The sequence below is a fragment of the Agelaius phoeniceus genome, chromosome 16 (assembly GCF_051311805.1).
Source record: "Agelaius phoeniceus isolate bAgePho1 chromosome 16, bAgePho1.hap1, whole genome shotgun sequence".
NCBI classification, from domain to species: domain Eukaryota; kingdom Metazoa; phylum Chordata; class Aves; order Passeriformes; family Icteridae; genus Agelaius; species Agelaius phoeniceus.
In genome coordinates this window covers 7265650-7284700 of record NC_135280.1, presented here as the reverse complement: position 1 = coordinate 7284700, position 19051 = coordinate 7265650, and the positions used below count along the sequence as shown (strand labels likewise).

At 41.4% G+C, this 19051-nt stretch overlaps 2 protein-coding genes across 4 annotated transcripts; one reads left to right on the top strand and one right to left on the bottom strand.

Moving 5' to 3' along the window:
- The first annotated feature begins 450 nt into the window (after nt 1-450).
- On the top strand, nt 451-18255 carry METTL9 (methyltransferase 9, His-X-His N1(pi)-histidine). 2 transcript variants are annotated; one of them, XM_077186914.1, is made up of 5 exons: nt 451-929; nt 4459-4649; nt 6864-7073; nt 7493-7677; nt 17525-18255. In XM_077186914.1, the coding sequence occupies exons 1-5, from the start codon at nt 756-758 to the stop codon at nt 17725-17727; spliced, it is 963 nt and encodes a 320-aa protein (XP_077043029.1). In that variant the 5' UTR covers nt 451-755; the 3' UTR covers nt 17728-18255. The 2 variants fall into 2 exon arrangements, with proteins under 2 accessions (XP_077043029.1, XP_054499990.1); XM_054644015.2 differs by having other exon boundaries at nt 453-929; nt 17522-18255.
- IGSF6 (immunoglobulin superfamily member 6) lies at nt 10450-16837 on the bottom strand. 2 transcript variants are annotated; one of them, XM_054644016.2, is made up of 6 exons: nt 16703-16837; nt 14757-15110; nt 13749-13855; nt 12667-12720; nt 11992-12075; nt 10450-10879 (listed from the first exon to the last, which is right to left on the bottom strand). In XM_054644016.2, the coding sequence occupies exons 1-6, from the start codon at nt 16767-16769 to the stop codon at nt 10841-10843; spliced, it is 705 nt and encodes a 234-aa protein (XP_054499991.2). In that variant the 5' UTR covers nt 16770-16837; the 3' UTR covers nt 10450-10840. The 2 variants fall into 2 exon arrangements, with proteins under 2 accessions (XP_054499991.2, XP_054499992.2); XM_054644017.2 differs by having other exon boundaries at nt 14757-15107; nt 16703-16814.
- Nucleotides 18256-19051: the final 796 nt, after the last annotated feature.

Here is a 19051-nt window from a genome sequence, read left to right as displayed (position 1 = left end):
AAAATCCTCTGGCAACATGCTGTCATTGCTCTGGTTCTGCTGATTTCCCAGGATAGGCAAGGTTGGATGTGATCAGTGCTTGATCAGAGGAGGTTCCAGGTAAAAGCCAGGATCTCAGAGGTGCCAGTGCCACCCTCCCGAGGCCACGAAGGGGCTGGACCCGCCATCAAACCCGCTCTGAGGGCCGGGCCCCGCTCTCTGAGGGCCCCTCACCAGCGAGGCTCGGGCCCAGCCATCAAACCCGCTCTGAGGGCTGGACCCCGCTCTCTGAGGGCCCCTCACCAGCGAGGCTCGGGCCCAGCCATCAAACCCGTTCTGAGGGCCGGGCCCCGCTCTCTGAGGGCCCCTCACCAACGAGGCTTGGCCCGCACCGCTCTGCGCACGCGCGGCTGACAGGGCGGTGCCGAGCACGTGCGCCAGCGCCGCCGAGGCGGCCTCTGCCCGCCCGCCGGCCCGGGGCGGGGACGAAGGAGGAGCCCGGCTGAGGGGCCCGGCCGAGCCGCCGCCAGCCCACCCTGCCCGGCCCCGCTCCGGTTCGAACGCAGCGCGGCCCCACCCGGCCATTGGCGAGGGAGAGGGAGGGAGCGGGTGTGCGCGCCAGGCCCCGGCGTGTCGCAGCGAAGGCGTCCGGGCGGGCCCCGCTGCCGCGGCGGCGCGTTCCGCCCGGAGCGTGTGCGCGGGCCCCGAGCGGAGCCGCCGCTGCCATGGAGCGGGGGGGCGGCGGCGGCGCGCGGGGCTGATCGCGCCCCTTCCCCATGAGACTGTGGCTGTGCTGGCTGGGCTGCTACACCCTGCTCCTGTGGGTGCTGAGGAGGACGATGTGGGCTGGCCCGGCCCGGTACCTGCGGAGCCCTTTATCCAGGTCCCTCTACGTGAATATGATGGGCAGCCACCGCCAGCCAGCCCCGGGCGCCAGGGAGAACCACCAGGTACAGCCGCGCTGCCCGCCCCTCCCTTCCCTTCCCTCATCGTGCTGGGCTGGGCGGCGGGGGTGGCTCAGGGACCCCCCGCCCCCGCGGAGCTCCGCCGGGCAGGGGAGGGGGGTCCGCCGGGGGGGGATCGGCGGGAGGTGCGGGGAGCTCGGTGCGGGCTGAGGGGGCAGCGGGCCGGGCAGGGCAGCGCAGACAAAGAGAGGGAACTGCTCTGTCCTGCGGTGAGAAAGTTGCCGTGCGCCCTCCCTGCGGAACGCGCCGCCGAGCGCTCCCGGGGCTGCGGGCTCGGGGGGCGCCGCGGGGGAGTCGCGGAGAGCCCGGCGGGGGGAGCAGCGCCTGTCCCGGCACCCGGAGCGGGGCGGGTCGGGGCCGGAGCTGCTCCCGGAGAGGGGCACCCCGGGCTCTGGATGGGCACCCCGAGCTGTGGATGAGCACCATGAGCACCCCGCTTTTTTCAATGCACACCCCCGTTTGTCCGGTGAGCCCTGTGAGAGCGCTCCAGGGAAGTTTGCAGGTGCTGGTGACGGGGGTGGCTTTGTAATCACAGAGGTGTTTGGAATTAGTACCGGTGCATCTAGAGGAAAACAAAAAAAAGTGGGAAATGAGACTCCCACAGAGGCCTCGGAGCAGTAGGAGGTGGCAGACTGGGAATGAGTTGTAATGTGATCCGACTGCGATAAAAGGTTAGTGCTGCGTTTGGGCAGTGTGGCCACATGGGTCGGTACCTTGTGGAGAAGTTAGGGGCCGTGCCCTTGCAGTGCAATGGTTATGTGATAGATTTCATTTGGAATGCCTTCAGATCCGCACTATGTTTTGGCGAAATGCTGCTGAAAATCTGACAGGAGTTAGAAGGGCTAATAAAAAGTCTTAGTGCAGAAGGAAGCTGGCAGTTTAATCTAGGTTAAATATGCAGAACCGAGCCAATGAAGATGTAGTATAAGCACTTGAGGACTGCTGTACAAAGGAAGACCATAATTCTTCTTGCTGATCCATTTCTGCAGCCTTCTTAGTGCTCTGGCACTGACATCCAGAACCTTGTTGGATGGATGTATCCCTGGAATTTAATGCTTGTGGTCTGCTGTTGGGATTATTCAGGACATAAGTACAAAGAGAAGCAGAATTCAGGTTTACAGGAAGAACTTCCTTCTGGTGAACAAAGAAAATCTGAAAGTCTTTTGTGTTGTTAAAAGCTGTAGTAGAAAGACAAGTCAGGGAAATGTGTTGTGGAGGTGCCCGTGTCATTTACAGGTAGATGGTCTGCAGTGGATAATCTCCATCTCTATTTTATTTGATCTAGATTTTAAATGTAGGTATTGATTATTTAATACATTTAGTAAGATTTATGGTTACTGAGTTTGTGGGGTAAGCAAGGGTTATGTGTTCAGACTGCTGGTACTTTGACTCTCTGTGGTTTTACTGACTTAACTAGTTTTATGTAAATTATCTAAAAGTAGTTTTTCATCCTTTTACTAATATTAGGCAAGAATTGCAATGTTTGTAATTTTTGTTATAACAAAGGTCTTAGTACAACAATCTGAAAATATGTAAGAGATTGACACACATTTGTCACATAACTAGTGGCCTTTCATAAGTTGTATGTGGAGGAAAACAAAAGCAGTTTCTGTTCTGATGAAGTAGTTCTGGAATTAAGCTGGTTTTCACCTTTTTTTTCTTTTCATTTGAAATTTACATTGGGGTTTTGGGGGGTTGTGGGTTTTTTTGCTCTTATAATGTGTTAGAATTTCTGTTATTCAGCAGTGTTATACAGGTATTTGTCAATAACCTTATTGGCAAGATTAACCATGAGAGATCATGGAATCATTGAATCATTAAGGTTGAAAAAGAGTTCCAAGATCATCAAGTCCAACCTTTGACCAAATACCACCATACCCACTAAACCATATTGAGAAGAAGAAATTGGAGATCTGTGAGCAGCACCTAATTTTTGGAAACAAACTTCTTTTAAGTTGTCACCATCATCCTTCTGCCAGTGGTTATGTCAATATTTAGAAGTCTTAAAGACAGGAATTGTAGGACTGTTGTTTTTCAGTGGAAGTGCAGGTGAGAGTTCAGTGCAGAGCCCTGAGGTGCATGAGCTCAGGTGTAGTCATGCTGCTTATGGAACCAAGCCTGTGTTTCCCAAGGCTTTGTGAAGGTTTTCTTCTGGGTTGAGCCTGGCAACACATTGCAAAAGGCAAATCATCTGAGCCACTGCAGACCTGTTCAGTGGAGTGAGGCAGCAGCCTTGTGAGTGGAGCTGACACATCCCAGCCTGCTCCTCAGCTCCTTGGGATCATTTGCTTCTGCCACACTCTTGGAATTGGCTTCTGAATGAATGGACAAAGTACACAAGCTGCTGCTTTAGTGGTGTTTCAGAAGCCACTAAGGATTCCTTCCTATGCTGATTTATTTAACAAGTGCTGAGCTGCAGCTTGAGAAGAGACCTAAACTGGTGAATCAGCAGTTTTGGGGATCCCTGTGCCAGGCTCAGAGTCTGTGTTTCAGAGGAAAGGATCACTCCCTTGTTCTACTCAGCAGTGTGTTTGGAAGTACAGTGCAGACCCTGATTCTGCCAGAAATGCATCATTGTGCAGGAGGTTTTCAAACCTCACCAGGCACCTTTGCTGCTCACCTGAGGGGCCTTGGGGTCTCCCCTCTCTGCTTTGGGCCAGTGTTTGATGGAGCCCCTGCTTATGAATGTGGCCTAGGGGCCCTGGGGCTCTGTGTGCTCCCCTCTGCTGCTGGGGGGCTGCACACCCTGCAGTAAGAGTCCTGTCCCATTCCAGTGATGATTCCAGGTTCCACTGTGCTGAATGCTGTGTAAGCCTCCCTTCAGTGAATGTTCCATTCCCAGCAAGGCAAACAAACGTGATGGGATCAGGGTCTGAGCAGATGTGTGTTAAATCTTTGGGGAGTTACCCCAGCTGACAGTTTCTGTCCTTCCATGTGCGTTTTTTACAAGGTTCTGCTCAAACTCTACATCTCACTTTAGGGTACTTAAAGCTCCCTATCTGCACAATGAGCACATGCAGTCAGATTAAGGAACATTATTGCAAGATTTAAGGGGGAGATGAGAGGGTGTTGGCTGTAGAGAATAGTTCTTAATGGTAGAAAATAGACACAATGATATTTTATGAGAAGGACTGGCACTAACTCCATGGAAGTGTAGGAGAGTGAAAAATAATAGTGATATTCTTAATTAGAAAGAAATGTGATTTTTTTTTTAATACAACTTTTGCATAGAGGACCTATGTTGGCTTTCTAGGGAATTTACCTTGTAGATCTCTTCCAACTACAGGGTAATAATTAAGACAAAAATTAAACCTACTATTTCTTAGCGAGTAATCAGTCCTCACTTTGTTCCAATTCTAAGTTAATTTAACCCTGAAGTTTGTTGGAAAGACTGTAGGAAAAGCTAAATTTTTGTATTTATGGAAATTGGTAATAATTTTGTATGTATTAATTTTGACTACTTCTGGGATTACATTGCTGAACTTTTAAAATGATCCTTTATCTCTTTCTCTAGTGGTATGTCTGCAACACTGAACAGTTGTCTGAATCCCTCCAGCCTATTTTTGTCCAGAGTTACCTTGACCAAGGAACACAGATCTTCTTAAACAACAGCATTGAGAAGTCAGGCTGGCTGTTTATCCAGCTCTATCACTCTTTTGTGTCCTCTATTTTTAGCCTTTTTATGTCTAGAACATCTATCAATGGGTAAGTGAAAAGTTGATCTTGGGTAAGCTAAATACAGTTTGGATTTAGAGTTTTCAGGTGTTCAGCCCTACCCCTTGATCTGCCAGCTTTTCAAAATGTGTAATTTCCCTTTGCTGCTCTGTCAGATGTGAAATGCCCTCCTGTGTTCATCATTCCCAGCCCTCCTAATGATGAACACCATTTCCAGTATGGGGGGACATAGGAGGTAATTGCAATTAATACAAGGCAGTCAGAGGATTCTAATTGCATTTTATAACAATTACTTGTGTTAATTTTCTTCTAAGAGAGTGTTCTTTGTCTCTCCTCAGCTTTCTTCCCCCCTCCCACCTTGCCCTTTCCCTGCTGCCACATTTTTATCAGTTACTGTTGTGATTGTCCTGGTGGCTGTTTCCAGACTGTTCTGTACTGTACCTAAAACTCTTCCTGCTGGAGAGTGTCTGCCTGTCCATGGCAAATCATGGCACATTTCTAAACACTGCACAGCTGGCCAAGTGCTGTGCCTGGTAACACAAATGTGGACTAATCCTTTCTCTTATTCCCTGAAACAATTCCACCTCAGTTTGTGTGTAAGCTGCCCTGGAACAGATGACTTCTGAGGGAGCATATTTGGCTTATGAACCATCAGCAAAGCAGGAGAACACAAGTTGATAAAACAGCATTCTTCTATTCTTACTGCATCAGTTGCAGGGGAGTTTGGCTGCTCATGGGTGATGTAGTATTTTTTTCAAGCAAGGCAGGGCTCTTTGTTGCTCACCTTACCCCATTCAGACACGTTTAACAGCTTATCAGCTTTGACCTTATGAAAAATGTATTTAGTTACATTTAGCCAATTTCTCCAGTATCCCCACCTCTGCACCTGCTACATACTTCTGCACAGTCTGATACAAAATAGGAGCTGTCTACTGGGGCTAGAAAAATAGTCTTTTTCCTTATTTTCTACTCAGATGACTTTATGGGCTTCCCTGTGGTGTTCTTAGTTATGTGTAGCTTTATATAAAGGTTCCTTTGGTCTCTTCTTCCTTTCTCTTCCATTTTTTTTCAAAGGCTCTTCAGGGCTTTGAATAACACCTCATAATGCTGTTAGGAATAATAGCTATGAGCCAATTATACAGTGTGGACTGACACATGTGTGCTGCAAGCAGGCTCTACTTAAATTGGATGTAGTGTGTTTATTTTTATATATTTGATGTCCTGCTTAGTTTCTTCTCTGTGACTTTGTGTACTCTGTCCTTTTTGTTTCTTTGGGTTTTAGTAGTCAGTCTTTCCTAGGCCAGCTCCTTTTCACTTTTTTTATTCTTTGAGTCTTTTTGTCTCTGTTTACCTTTTTTCCTGTTTGCTTTTTTTTTTCCTGTTCATTGTCTTTAAGTTTAACCTGCTATCCAACAGGAGTTTAAAGAATAGTATTTATCTACCTGCAGTCTATTAGTGACCAGTTCTTCTTCCTCTGCCTGTTCTTCTAACTGTTTCATCATTGAATTCTGCAATGACAGCTGAAACGTGTCACTGTGTAGTCTTCAAACAGTTATGGGCGGGTATGGCATTGACTTGATCCAGAAGGAATCCAACTGTCACCTCTACCCAATTCCTTAATGAGTTGTCTATTTTCTGTTCCCCAGCTTTTCATGTTGAATGCAGGATCTGCAGACAGCAGCAAAAGCCATTGTAACATAGAATTTTAAAAAATCTCTTTTGCCCCTCCAGCAGTGTTACCCCCGTGCTTTCTTTAAATCTGTTTTCTGCCTTCCCTCCTCGTTCCACACCCTATTCCTCATTCATTGTGCATACTTCTGTGTCTGCAGCCATTTTATTTCCTCTGTTATTTTATCCTGTTGGGTTTTTTTAAGGTAGGTAGCAGAGATTCAAATCTGCAGATGTGACAAATAAGATTCAGTCTTTATCTTTCCTACTCTTTCTCTTCCCCCTTTTTTTTTTTTTTTTTTTTAATGCAATCATTTTCTTGAGCTGCACCCCATGAGCTCTTCCTTACCTAATCAAATTCCTTCTGGAGTCTTAACCACTGTAACTGCATGTGGCTCTGTGTTTGATCTCTTACAAGTGCAAGGCAAGTTGAACTGGATTTAAAATTTATCTGAGCAGTGACCTTGTCTACTATTATGTATGACTGGTTCCTGCCAAAGCACATTCTAAATTTCTTCACTACCTGTCCTATTAAAGTTTGTACAAAATTGATAATTTCTTGGTTTTACATTTTAGGCTGCTGGGAAGAGGCTCAATGTTTGTGTTTTCCCCAGAACAATTTCAAAGACTGCTTAAAATAAATCCTGAATGGAAATCCCACAGACTTCTCGATTTAGGGGCTGGAGATGGAGAAGTCACTAAAGTTATGAGTCCTCACTTTGAAGAAATCTATGCCACTGAATTGTCTGAAACGATGATATGGCAGCTTCAGAAGAAGAAATACAGGTATTGACTGAATAATTCCTGCATCCTTTATTTCAGAAGTTACAGCAAGCAATCTATTTGTAATTTAATGAATGTTCAGTATTTTCAGTCAATTCCTTTATTGTTTGATTGTTATAGAAAAGGTTAGCCTGTACAACAGCACATGTGATGATCCCTCTTGCCAGTGTTGGTTTTTGTCTCCTTTATTACCTGATGTTTATCAGACAGGATAAAGGTTCATGGGGCTGGACATGCAGCCATGGTGATCATTGATTTAGTTTCCTTTTCCAAAAGACCAGAAGGGATCAGGTCTGTCTCTTCTCTAAGTGGTTGACCTTACCTGCACTATCCACACGTCCACGGGGAATTTTTCTCTTCAGTAGTTCTGTCTGAAATCAGCTTGTTTTTATTTAACAGATTGTATCTCTTTCCTTTCACAGGGTGCTTGGTGTAAATGAGTGGCAGAACACAGGATTTCAGTATGATGTTATCAGCTGTTTGAATTTGCTGGATCGCTGTGATCAACCACTGACTGTGTTAAAAGACATTAGAAGTGTACTGGAGCCAACCAGAGGCAGAGTCATCCTAGCACTGGTTCTGCCTTTTCACCCCTATGTGGAAAATGGTAAGTGCACAGATTAACAGCAAAGAAAACATTTGTAGGATCTAGTACTCCCAGATGAAATGTTTCATAAAAGACATGTTTGTATTTGATTTTTTACTAATAACTAGTAGAAGGCATGTTGAGAAGTATGAAATCATAGGCAAACAGGCCACATGATGTAAGCTGTTTTGTTAACTCCACAGAATACATTGCTGACACCAACAAAAAGCTCAAATATTGAAGTCACAGATCCTGTTTTGCAAATGACCACATTTCAGCTGTGTTGAGCAACTTGGGAAATCTGGTCCCTGATTAGGGCCTTTTACCCCAGCTGTCTCTAGTGACCAGTTGAGCAAAACCACCAGAACTGTCTAATGCTGAATACAGCCATTCAAGTCAAGCTGTTTCAAGTGTCCCAGATGAATCCCACCTAAAAATCCATAAAAAGACAACTTTCACTTTCCAGCATGAGGTCTCAAAGTAAAATATGGACCCCTACAAATATGATGTAGCAACCACTATTAATATTGTATGAATTTACAGTGTACTAGTAACAGGAATAAAAAGGTAAAATTGATTGCCAAAACTCAATTATTTACCCTACTTGGAATTGTAAGAAATATATGAGAGATTTTCAGATGAATCTGTCCTTATGAGTAAACTTCTAAAGAGACTAGGAACCTTTTTACATGCCTGTGATTGTGGATTCAGGTTGAAGCACCCTGAAGGTGGTTTGAATTCCAAGAGGCTGATGTTCATCAGTCATTGTTCTGGTTCTCCTTCAGTGTTAAGACTTGTCTGTGGAAAGGCATGGATGCCCAGAAAATAGAGAACTAATCATGTTCTGGCAATCACAAATGCATCAAACTGAATCTGGTTTTCTCTTTTTGCATGCTAGTGGTATTTTGCTGGGAAAAGGGAGAAAAATAAGAAGTAATGCCATCAGGTGAAGAATTATTTATAATACAGTATTTGAGCTTGTAATTTTGCAACTATTTTGAAAAGTAGTGTGACTTAAATTAGATTTGATGTTTTACTTAGGCATCTGTAAAGTATTTCAAGCATATTTGGTTACAACTTATTGTTCCTATAATGTGGAACAATGTGGCTTCTCCTTGTAGAAATCCTTTACCACTGTTTGCCACAATTATGGATATGGACCCATATAAACTGTTAACAGTGCAGCTTAGCACACACAAAAGTTACAGCTTTCCCACTAAAGATCAATTTAACTGTGGGCTAAAGAAACAGACTATTAGCTGCCAGACTGTCTTCATGATGCAAAAACCATTTTAGAATTTCAGTATTTTCATTCAGCTGTTCTACATGATGCATTTTAAAAATAGATATGTACATATGTTTTATATATAACAAAATTATACTTGGAACATTCAAAGAGGAGAACATTCCAGAGCTCAAGTAACTTCTTGTAGCAGCTCATTAAAACCAGCTTGGACCCATGTAGTGAAACTTTTTAATTTTGTAGAGGGAGAACAAATGGAAAAGTGTTGGGGCAGGTAAGATGTTTGGTCCAGTGATAGATCCATAGATTGAAATGGAGAAATTATTTTAATCAAAATGAGATATATGGGTTATTACATGCAGTATAGTGGGATGGTAATGGTGGAAGCTGTCTATGTGAATAACATAAAACCTGCTCTAAGAGAACAAAGCAAGGTGGAGAAGAAATTAAAATACAGATCTGTGCTCACTGTTTGTGGGATGACAGTGACACCTAGAGTCCAGAGGAGCTCAGTCTTAAATTCTCTCTGGGGTTTTCCAGTTTTATTTCAACATGCAGGACAACCAGGACTGCAGTTACTGCAGGTGTCTAAATTTGGCAGAGAGCCTGGTGAATCATCAGGTATTAGACCAGTCACTAAGAACAAGAACTACCACAACTTCATTTTTAATAGGTGCCTCACAGAGTCATATAAGAATCCTTTGTATTTCCTAATATAGACAGAAAAAGTCATTATTGGGTAATACATGACTGGACTGGTGTAAGTTTCCCTAAAATAAAAATGTCATACCATACTTCAGAAGGAGTGAACACGGGGAACCTGGGAGTGTGAAATTTCCTTGTTGAACATGTTAATATCCTTGTAATGAATTGACAGGGATGAGAAGGCAGAGCTGTGTATTCTGTCCTCCTGAAATACCATTAATTGAGCTGGAAACACAGTAGTGTGTGAGATGGACCCTTGCTTTGTCTCAGTTGTCAGTTCTCATCTTGCAGAAGTGAGAAATGCCACTTCATTTGTTAAACAAAGCCTTGCTTTATTTAAATTATGATCAAAGATGCAGCTGTTCTTTAGAAGGGAAAATTCCTGATTCCAGGAGGTACCTTGTAAAAGTGCTGATTTTGCAGATTGGCTAGGTAGTAACTGCTGAGAAAGACACTTAAAAAGTGTACTGGATAGTGTAGTTCTTTTTTGTGCTTGTGTCCACGTTGAACAGGTTTGAAAAGGCAAAACGTGGTGCCCCAGGTATTCCTGACTTGGGATGGTGGGACTGGGAGCTGGGGGTTGTCAGCCTAGCAGGTGAATTTTAGTGTTGGAGGAGCAATGTTTTCACAATGGCAGTTACCTCCCTAAATAGGTTTGGAGGATGCTCCCATCCCAATGAGCTTTTCCAGGATAGTGTGTGTGTTTATATTGTCAGTGTTTTCTGCTTGCCTGTCTAATACACAGGTTTTGCTCTGTTTAAACTGTTCTAAGGCTCATTTACAGTTGATCTGGAAATGTTACATCAATAACTACCCCATTAACAGAAGCAAATCCAGAATTTTACCCATGAAACGAGTTTATTTTCTGTTGCTGTCAATTGTCAAACATCTTTCACATCCTGTTTCATGTAACAGGAATACATAAAAGTTCATGTAAAGAGAAGAAAAAAGACAGAATTAAATCTAAACTAAAAATAAAGCATCAGCAGTTATCTTACAAAGATGAAGTCTTTTCCCAGGGTTCTTGGAAATGGAAAATGGAATTTGTAACACAGATGTAAGGTACAATGCACTTGCTTCTGGTGATCTGTATAGAAAATACTCCCAAAGAGCACTGCCCTGCAAGGTTTTCTCCTCTTCCTTTAAAGCAAAGAGGTCTGTGAAGAAGCTTAACTTCCTCACCTGCTCCTTTGCATGCAGGAGAACTGTTGAACAAATCTGAAGTGCTGCACGTGCTCATCTGTTCTGATAAACAGTGTCATCTTCCAAATCCTCCTAGGGACAGAAGTGTTTTGTTATTGAGGTGATTTTTTTTTTTTTTAAATAAAGGCAGAATTTCTTTTTTGAGGCAAACTCCATCCCTTTAGTGTTTCAGTAAAATCCTTTCTCCCCTCTTATCCAGTTGTTTTTGTCCATGTGGTATCTACAGGCTTCAGAATGTTTCTTATCCTGTTGGCTTTTCCTGGTCTCCAGGGAGCTCAGGGGCAGTAAAACATAGCCCATATTTTCATATCTGATGGTCAAAGCAAGGACCAGGTCATGTCAGCAAGGACTGGCAGGCTTTCAAGGGGTAATTACAGAGGGAAATGATTGGAGCTGTATGGAAATAAATGAAGTGAAATGTATGTAGGAGAAGTGCTTGACTTTGGCCTGTGTGTCATTTGGGTCCTCCTTGCATCTCTGAATGATCTCTGTGCTTAGAATAGGAAAGAATTAACATTCTTTCTCAAGAGAAGCAATATTTTGAAGCAATTTTCTTTGCTTGCAAATGTGTGTGATTTCTAAAGTTGTGTGGTTTGGTTTTGTTTTTTGGGGTTTTTTTAAATAATTTACATGGCATGTGTAAAATTATTGTCATATAAGACTTAATGGCATACATTTAGAATGATGAAATAAGTTGTGTGGCTTTACCCAGTGATGTTGAATACTTAATGTAGACTCTGTGTGTTGGAGGAAGGGAAATACCTTTAAATATATCACAGAGCTTTTATAATAGTTTTATTCTGTTTCTGCCCCTTGCTCTGGGTTAATGGAGCCAGAGGAGCTGAAAAAGCAATACTTTTCAACCATAGCCTCCTAACAGCTCCAGGCATTTTACCAAACAGTACAGAACCTCTTCTTGGCAAAAGAGAGATTTATGGCAGTTCTAAATTTAAATGTACAAGCATACATTTAAAAATGGCTGTGTGTGTGTGTCTATGTCCACACACATGTATAAATGTCTTGTGTGCACATGGCCATTCAGAATGCTTTAGAATCTCCTTGACTGTCATTCAGAATACTTGTTTTACATCTCTATCAACTTTAAAGGAAATACAGTAAACTCCTAAAACCTTCTGGTTTCCCTTTTTCCCCATAAATTTAGGTATTGGTGGGTGGATACTCACAGGCTGTTGTTGATGTTGAACATATCTCTGCTTTTGAAGTTCTTGAGCAATTGCTTGAAAAATTTTTCGGCCGCTATTTATTTTCTGCAAATAATTGAAAATATTTTGGTTCAGTGCAACATTTTGAATTGGAGAAAACATCTTTTTCTACATTTTCTAATTTAGGTTTTTTACCTGGATATGTCTTTGGGATTGTTACTAAGTAGCATTTTAAAAACATGCAGTTTGGTAAGCAGAAGGTTGTTAAATTACATTATTATTGCATTACTTAACATATACACCTTCTTTAATGGCTCTTTAGATGCATGGATTCTGCTTTTTATACAAGGATATGTAGTGATGGAGGTTGTTGTTGATTGATAGCAAAACCTGTTATTGTCAGAAGTTTGAACAAAATTTACTTAAAACCTGAAGGAAACAGTGTGTTAGAGATGGCCTTTACAGAGATTAACTTTACCATGCATCCAGTGTGTTAAAAATAAATTCCTGATTTGTTAAAATTAGTTAAATATAAAGTGATAACTAATTTTGTACAAATCTAAAGTGAAGCCTTAGCAGCTCAGAGTGTCTCTTTAATGGAATCATCAATTAATCACAAATTTGATGCCAAATATACTCCAAAAAGACAAGAAGAAGCTCAGAATCACAGACAAAGCAAATAACAAGGTAACATACACAGTTCTCTGTTGTTTGGTCTTTCCCACTTTTCTTTCGGAGCTTTGATTTTAACTGGAGGGAGGGAAAATAAATGAAAAAGCAATTAAAATATAAGATGAGAAGTTAGCAGAGTAGTAAAAAATGTTGCACTTTTGCAGTGTCAGTTTGTAGGTAAGTGTTTACTAGATCAGCAAATACCATTGGAAAAATCAGAGCTTTTCACATGTGTGAAGCCTTTTTCAGCTTCTGGTAGTAGATACTGCACGTGGTTTTGCTTTGAGCACGGTGGGATCTGCTTGAAACACTACTTAATTCTCAAAAATAAACCAATGGCATCACAGATCCACTTTTTCCCCCTGAAGAAGGCTTGTTTAATTTTTCCCACTGTACTTTTCACTCTGTACCTTCACTTCTAAAGAAAAACAAAAATGGAAAAACCAGTCCCATCTTTATGCTTAGACAGTAGTCACTACAGGAAAGAGTCATTTTACCATCTCATACCAGTAAGGACTGGGAAGTCCTGATTCTCCTGTCAAAGTCTCATTATCATGTAAAAATTCCTGTTGTAGCTCTGTTTTTATCTAAACACAAATTTTGTTCTAGATTTAAAAAAACCCCAACAATTACATAACTTTTAACCATGTGCATTTTAATGGGTTTGTTTCTGAGAGCATAAAAATTTTTCCAAGTCTCTGATATTTTTAAATTTTACTAAGGTCTCTCTTCTGTACATGTATGAAGAGAATCAGTAGACAAGTGAGTAACTTTACTGCAGCTCATAAATATTTTTATATGAATTTAAATTATTATACTTTTCCTGGAAATTTATACTCTCAGGATAATTATAACTTCAGAATACCTTTTATTTTAGGCACTTTACTGAAAAAAGTAAATGTGGTTGCTGTTGAGAGTCCAGCTATGTGCCACACAGGAGTTCACAGATGTGTGTGTGCAGCACTTGGACTTCAACCAACCTCCTCTTTAAAACTTAACCATGATAGTTATGAAAGCTAGAAATGTGTTTTTATTCCCCTTATGGAGATGGTAAAACTGCATCGATTTACAAAATGAGGAAAACCAGAAGATCACTCTGAGCCTACCTTGTAGACCACAAAGGAAATGAGCACAGCAGAGCTGTACAGGAACAGTAAGGACGAGACAATGGTCATGGAGATGAGTTTTCCATGGCTGAGCTGCTTCCCTGATCCTTTATTAAAAATGAGTGTTAGAATAAAGGGCAGTTCTGATTCACTTCATTTTTTTAAGATTCTGCATTCCAACCCCCTTTCTCTGAGGAATTAAAAAACCATATACCATTTTTCTGGGTAATTTTCAATCTAAATTCCTAAATGAGATCATTTTCCTTTTGTGCACTCATCTGTTTGCAAGGGCAAAGGAGACCTGTTAGTTTTGATTACAAACCTTTCCTATAGGGGTAGAAAGAGAATGGCATCCAGTGTTCTGCCCCTGTAAAGGTATATCTGAATAAAGACTTCTGTTCAGAAATGGAATTAGAGGAAGGAAGGAATATAAAGAAAGTAATAATCCAGCTGAGTGTTTCTGGGTTTTTTTGGGGTTTTTTTTCTTTTTCTGTTTTAGGCATGTAAAACTGAAATGTAGTTACTAAAGTTTCATCACTTTCTTAACTAGAGGCAAATGACACAAAGGTTTGGAGCATTCTTCTCAGGCTGGCAGTGTGAATCCCCAGGTCCGAGGCCCTGCACTCTCTTGGCAACTTCTACTAAATGTTGGTTTCTCTACTTCCCATTTTCTAGAAGATATTTCTTTCTGACAGCCACAAAAGTCTTTCTGTAAGAGGATGTAGAGTGTGGTTAGACAGCAATAAGTGCAAAACTTCTTTCTTTTGTAGAATTCTAGAGTCATCTTCATCATATGACAGAACAGCCTAATTAGCAAACGAGGTTGAAATGCTTATTTGTGCAATCCCTCTGGTTTTACTAATAACATCTTAATATAGCCATACTACTCCTAATGGGTTTGTTGGTATTTCCATCTTAAATGTCATTCTTGAAAGTATAAATAGAGTATTTAGAAGAGATAATTTATTTCTTCTAAGCTGCTTCATTAAGAAGGAATAATCAACTGACCTGTTACTGTTAGTACTGTTCCATCTCCTGTTTGTTTAGAAAAGGGTGACTCTGAGTCTGAAAATGCTATTCCACAGATATAAACAGCGCTGTCATCCTCAGTCAGATCTTTTATCTGAAGTAAGGTGTTGGTTCCTGATGAATGTACTTTATACTTCTGGTGATCTGTGCAGCCATTAGGAGTACACAAACCCTGATGTGTGCTAGTTAAAAAGCGAAACCACAGAACGTCAGGTGGGGATGAGGAGCATCCAGAGGCAGAGAAGGAGCAGGTGAGGGACACGTTCATGGAGGGGTCAGCCTGCTGGAACCTGGGCTGTGCCACAGTGACTCGGCAGTGACCTGCAGCACCTGCTGGGAAGGAACAGTTGGTGCTGTGAGGGACCGCTGAAAAGCCAGGTACAGTCTAAAAAGAAAAAACAACTACTTTTGGTTCATTCAAGGAAAGGTGGGCAGAAAGGAAGAAATTAACTGTGTTTCAAACTTGAAATGATTACGGTTGATTTCAGCAAACTTAGTTTTTGGATAGTTTTTACAGCTTGCACATGTGCTCATTTAACACTTTTATCTGCAGGGTGATATGCTTGCCTTTCTATTTTTTGACAAGATAGGGAAGATTGATAGATCCAAAGCAATGTGAATGTTTCCTCTGGCACTGGAGAAGACCAGAAGAATACTTTGTGCAGTTTCTAGCCTGAGATTTAGTGCTGCATGTTTTAGGGGTACTGGCCAGTGGGGGTGGGTGTTGTGGGACATAAGTGCAGTTGCTCAGGGGAGCAGTTCTGCGGGGCTTTCTCTCTCCTCCACTGTTCCTGGTCTGAGTCAAACCAGACAAGCTGAGGGCAGGCAGTGGAAATGTCATAAATCAAGACATTTATAATTTAGCAACTTCATAACATTGATTAGAATTCACAATAGTTCCTAGACATTCTTCCACTTCATCACATATATTGACTCTGGGTTTCTAAGAATAATAGTGCTTGTTAGTCCTGACATTTAAAAATGTGTGCAGAGAAAACAAGAAGGTTAATCAGAGAAGAGCATTCTAATTAAGGAACTAAAATATGTGGTTTAGTATGACTAGTCTGGAAGATTTTTTTAAGTCTTTATTGAAATCCATGTGAATTCTGTGTTAATATATTTAATTTTATTCAAATAAATAGTGTAGTTATTTAAACTATGGCATTGAGCTTATTGCAGTGAGAATAAAGGGATATCTAAATAGCATCCTTTTCTGCTTGCCAGAAAGTAAGAAACTAGAGGATAAAAAACAGACATCTCTTAGTGTACTGCTGAGACACAATTTGTAAACCTGCCCATGGTGAACAACAGCATTGTCCCTTCACCATTTTTCTCACTAAATCCAATCAGATTCAGTGGCTGTGACTTCTACAGGAATAAAGTGAATCTGATTCTGTGTCAGGTCCATAGCAGAGCCATTCCACAGCAGCTACAGCAATCTGAAGATTGTAAGTTGTGGGTGTACTTGCACCCTGTTTGATGAAAGGCAGCAGCTCGTGCTTCTGCAGCTGATCCCTTCTCATTTCCACCTTATCCAGGGGCTCTGGTGTCCTTGCAGAGCAGAACTCCATGGCCTCAGGTCATGGAGGTGCTGCTGCTGAACTTCCCAAACCCTCCACCCAAACAAACACAGTTTCTCTGAGACCAGGCTGCTGCTGGAGTGTTCCAAGCAGGGAAGTGCAGCAGGATTTGACCCAGAAATTACAGATTACAGCAGCGTTTCAGACTTTTGGAAGAAAAAAGCATTTGCGAGCAGTTATGTACTTTGGAAGTTATATGACAACAGCAGAAATTAACCTGATTTTCAGCAAAACTTTTAACTGCTTTTCTTTTGTAGCTCTGCTGCAAACCATAACCACAAAATTCTCAGTCTTGTTTAACTGCTGTTAAGTGAGAAAATGTAAGAAATTTTTTGAAATTCTTACCAGCACCATACAGGATCCAGTCAAGTGCCAGCATTAGCACATTTTTAAATTTGTTGAAAGATGCCATTTCTTGTATCTCTGTGGAAATGAATCTTCTTGAAGGAAGAGGAACTTAGGAAATGTTTGGATTTGCAGAACTGTCTTAATCACAAGATGTAGAACTTCCTGTTTAGAAGGGTGTTTACTACTGCATTTAGCAAACTGCTTAAAGGTACAGAGCAAACCAGAAAGCTTTTGTTTGTTGTGGATGACATTGCTTGGAAAATGAGTGAAGAACTTTAAATTCTGAATTCCTGAGAGTTGTACCTATAATCCTTCAGATTATCTCATTGGATATAACAAATAACAAGACATTTTCCAGCATGCTACTTAATCAGCTTCTTAATTGTGTGTGACCCTAAGCAGCCTTGAGCAGATCAGCATTTGTGGCACTGAAGGCACAAAGTAGCCATCCACTGTAATGTGGGTGATCTGCTGGTGAAAGCTTCACAGCAAATCATAGCTTTCAACTTGCTGACTCTAATTACTGGGATTACCTCTGTGTCTGTCTGCTGGACACCAAACTCACTAATGGCAGTTACCTTTTAGCCACTCCTGGCCCTTCTAGTTAAAATTGTAACAAAAGATAACCTTAAAGAAGCTGCTTTTGAACAGCGGGGATAAACTGGAACTGATCTTGCAACAGGTCTATGAGTGGTGTGGCAACCTCGTGTGGGGAGTGGAATGAAACATAATTAGTGTAATTATGCATTCTGTACGAAAATACAGCACACAATAAAGTTTTCTTTATAATGAAACAAAGCTGTTCTGTTTTCTCAGTAGGTGGCAAGTGGGAAAAGCCCTCAGAAGTTTTGGAAATCAAAGGGCACACTTGGGAAGAGCAGGTGAACAGCCTGCCAGAAGTTTTCAGTAAAGCTGGTTTTGCCATCGAGGCTTTCACCAGACTGCCCTACCTCTGTGAAGGTGACATGTACAATGACTACTACGTGCTGGATGATGCTGTCTTTGTCCTCAAGCCAGTGTAAGCCTGGGTGAAGTAAAGCTCCACAATCTAACCCAAGAAACAGCCTCTGAAAGAGGATTTTGATTTATGGTTACTTAAAGGGAGGGAATTTTGGGATTGCCGTGCTAAATAAATACCATGTAAGAAATTTAAAGGCCAAAATAATAATGTATTTCTTTGTAGTGTGATTAGGGGGGGGGAAGAAAAGGTTGTTTTTTAAATGGACTCCTCAGCTGAGTATTTCTTTTTTACCAGCTCTTAAACCAACATTGCATTCTGCAATCCAGCAGCAATGGGGGATATTTTTTTATAATTACCTGCAACAGGGATCATTTACAAACAAAAGCAATAGTCTTTATAATGGTGAAACTGATACAGTGTGAACTGTTGTGAAAGAAATCAAGCAAAATCTGGCAATAAAGTTATCCATTCACTTCAAGCCTTGTTGAATAAAACTGTTGAAATGGATAATCTTCCATGCTAAGCTAAGTTTCTCTCTTACTGTCATTCTTCACGTTTTTAATCATGCTAATAAACTTTTTTGAGATGACTTTTGCATTAATTTTTGTGTTCATTTTTGTAACCATAGCCATGCTTGTCTGCAGCAGCTACTCTTTGTGTTGAGAATCAAGCTTTCAGTAGCAACACAACCTTGCATTTATTTAAACAGCATTTAATTATTTTTAATGGGATAAAAGTGCACAAAAAATGTATCACTTTTGGTTGGGTTTCCTTCATGTTCTTCCCTATCAAAGCCTCATAAATCCTCATTGCTTTTGCATTTCCCATTTTCCAGCTAAAGGGGTTATGGTAGAACTTGTCAAAACTGCACTTTAAGCTGATGGCTTTAAAAACAAACCCTCTAAGCAAGTTGTTGCCAAATGTTTTCAGCTTTAAAAAGTTGCAGGTGGTTTCTTGCAAATTTTATGAGTCAAACTGCCTGTGAGGATCAGGCTGTAGGGGCTTGATCATTTTCATTTTAGCAAGCTTGCGACATTTTCCTTTCTTCAAGAGCACTAAATTAATGCTATTTATTTTAACATGTCTTGTTTTAAAAACTGTCTAAGTGGATAATTTCTGGCAGTTGGGATATAACTTCTCTTTAAAACAAGAGACATCATAAGTAGACCTGGCAGATGTCATGCAGTGCTTGGATTGCAAGTGTGAGAGAGCAGAGAAGCCTCAGGTAAGTAAAGTAAGAACTGACTTCTGTTGCTTTTGAAGTCTAAAAAGGTTGTGTGTTGTGGGTTTTTGGTGGTTTTTATAATTAATGGTGATTTTATGCCAAGTAGGATGCTTAACGATGTCATTTTAGGTTTACCTCAAACTGATGGTTAATGATTTCT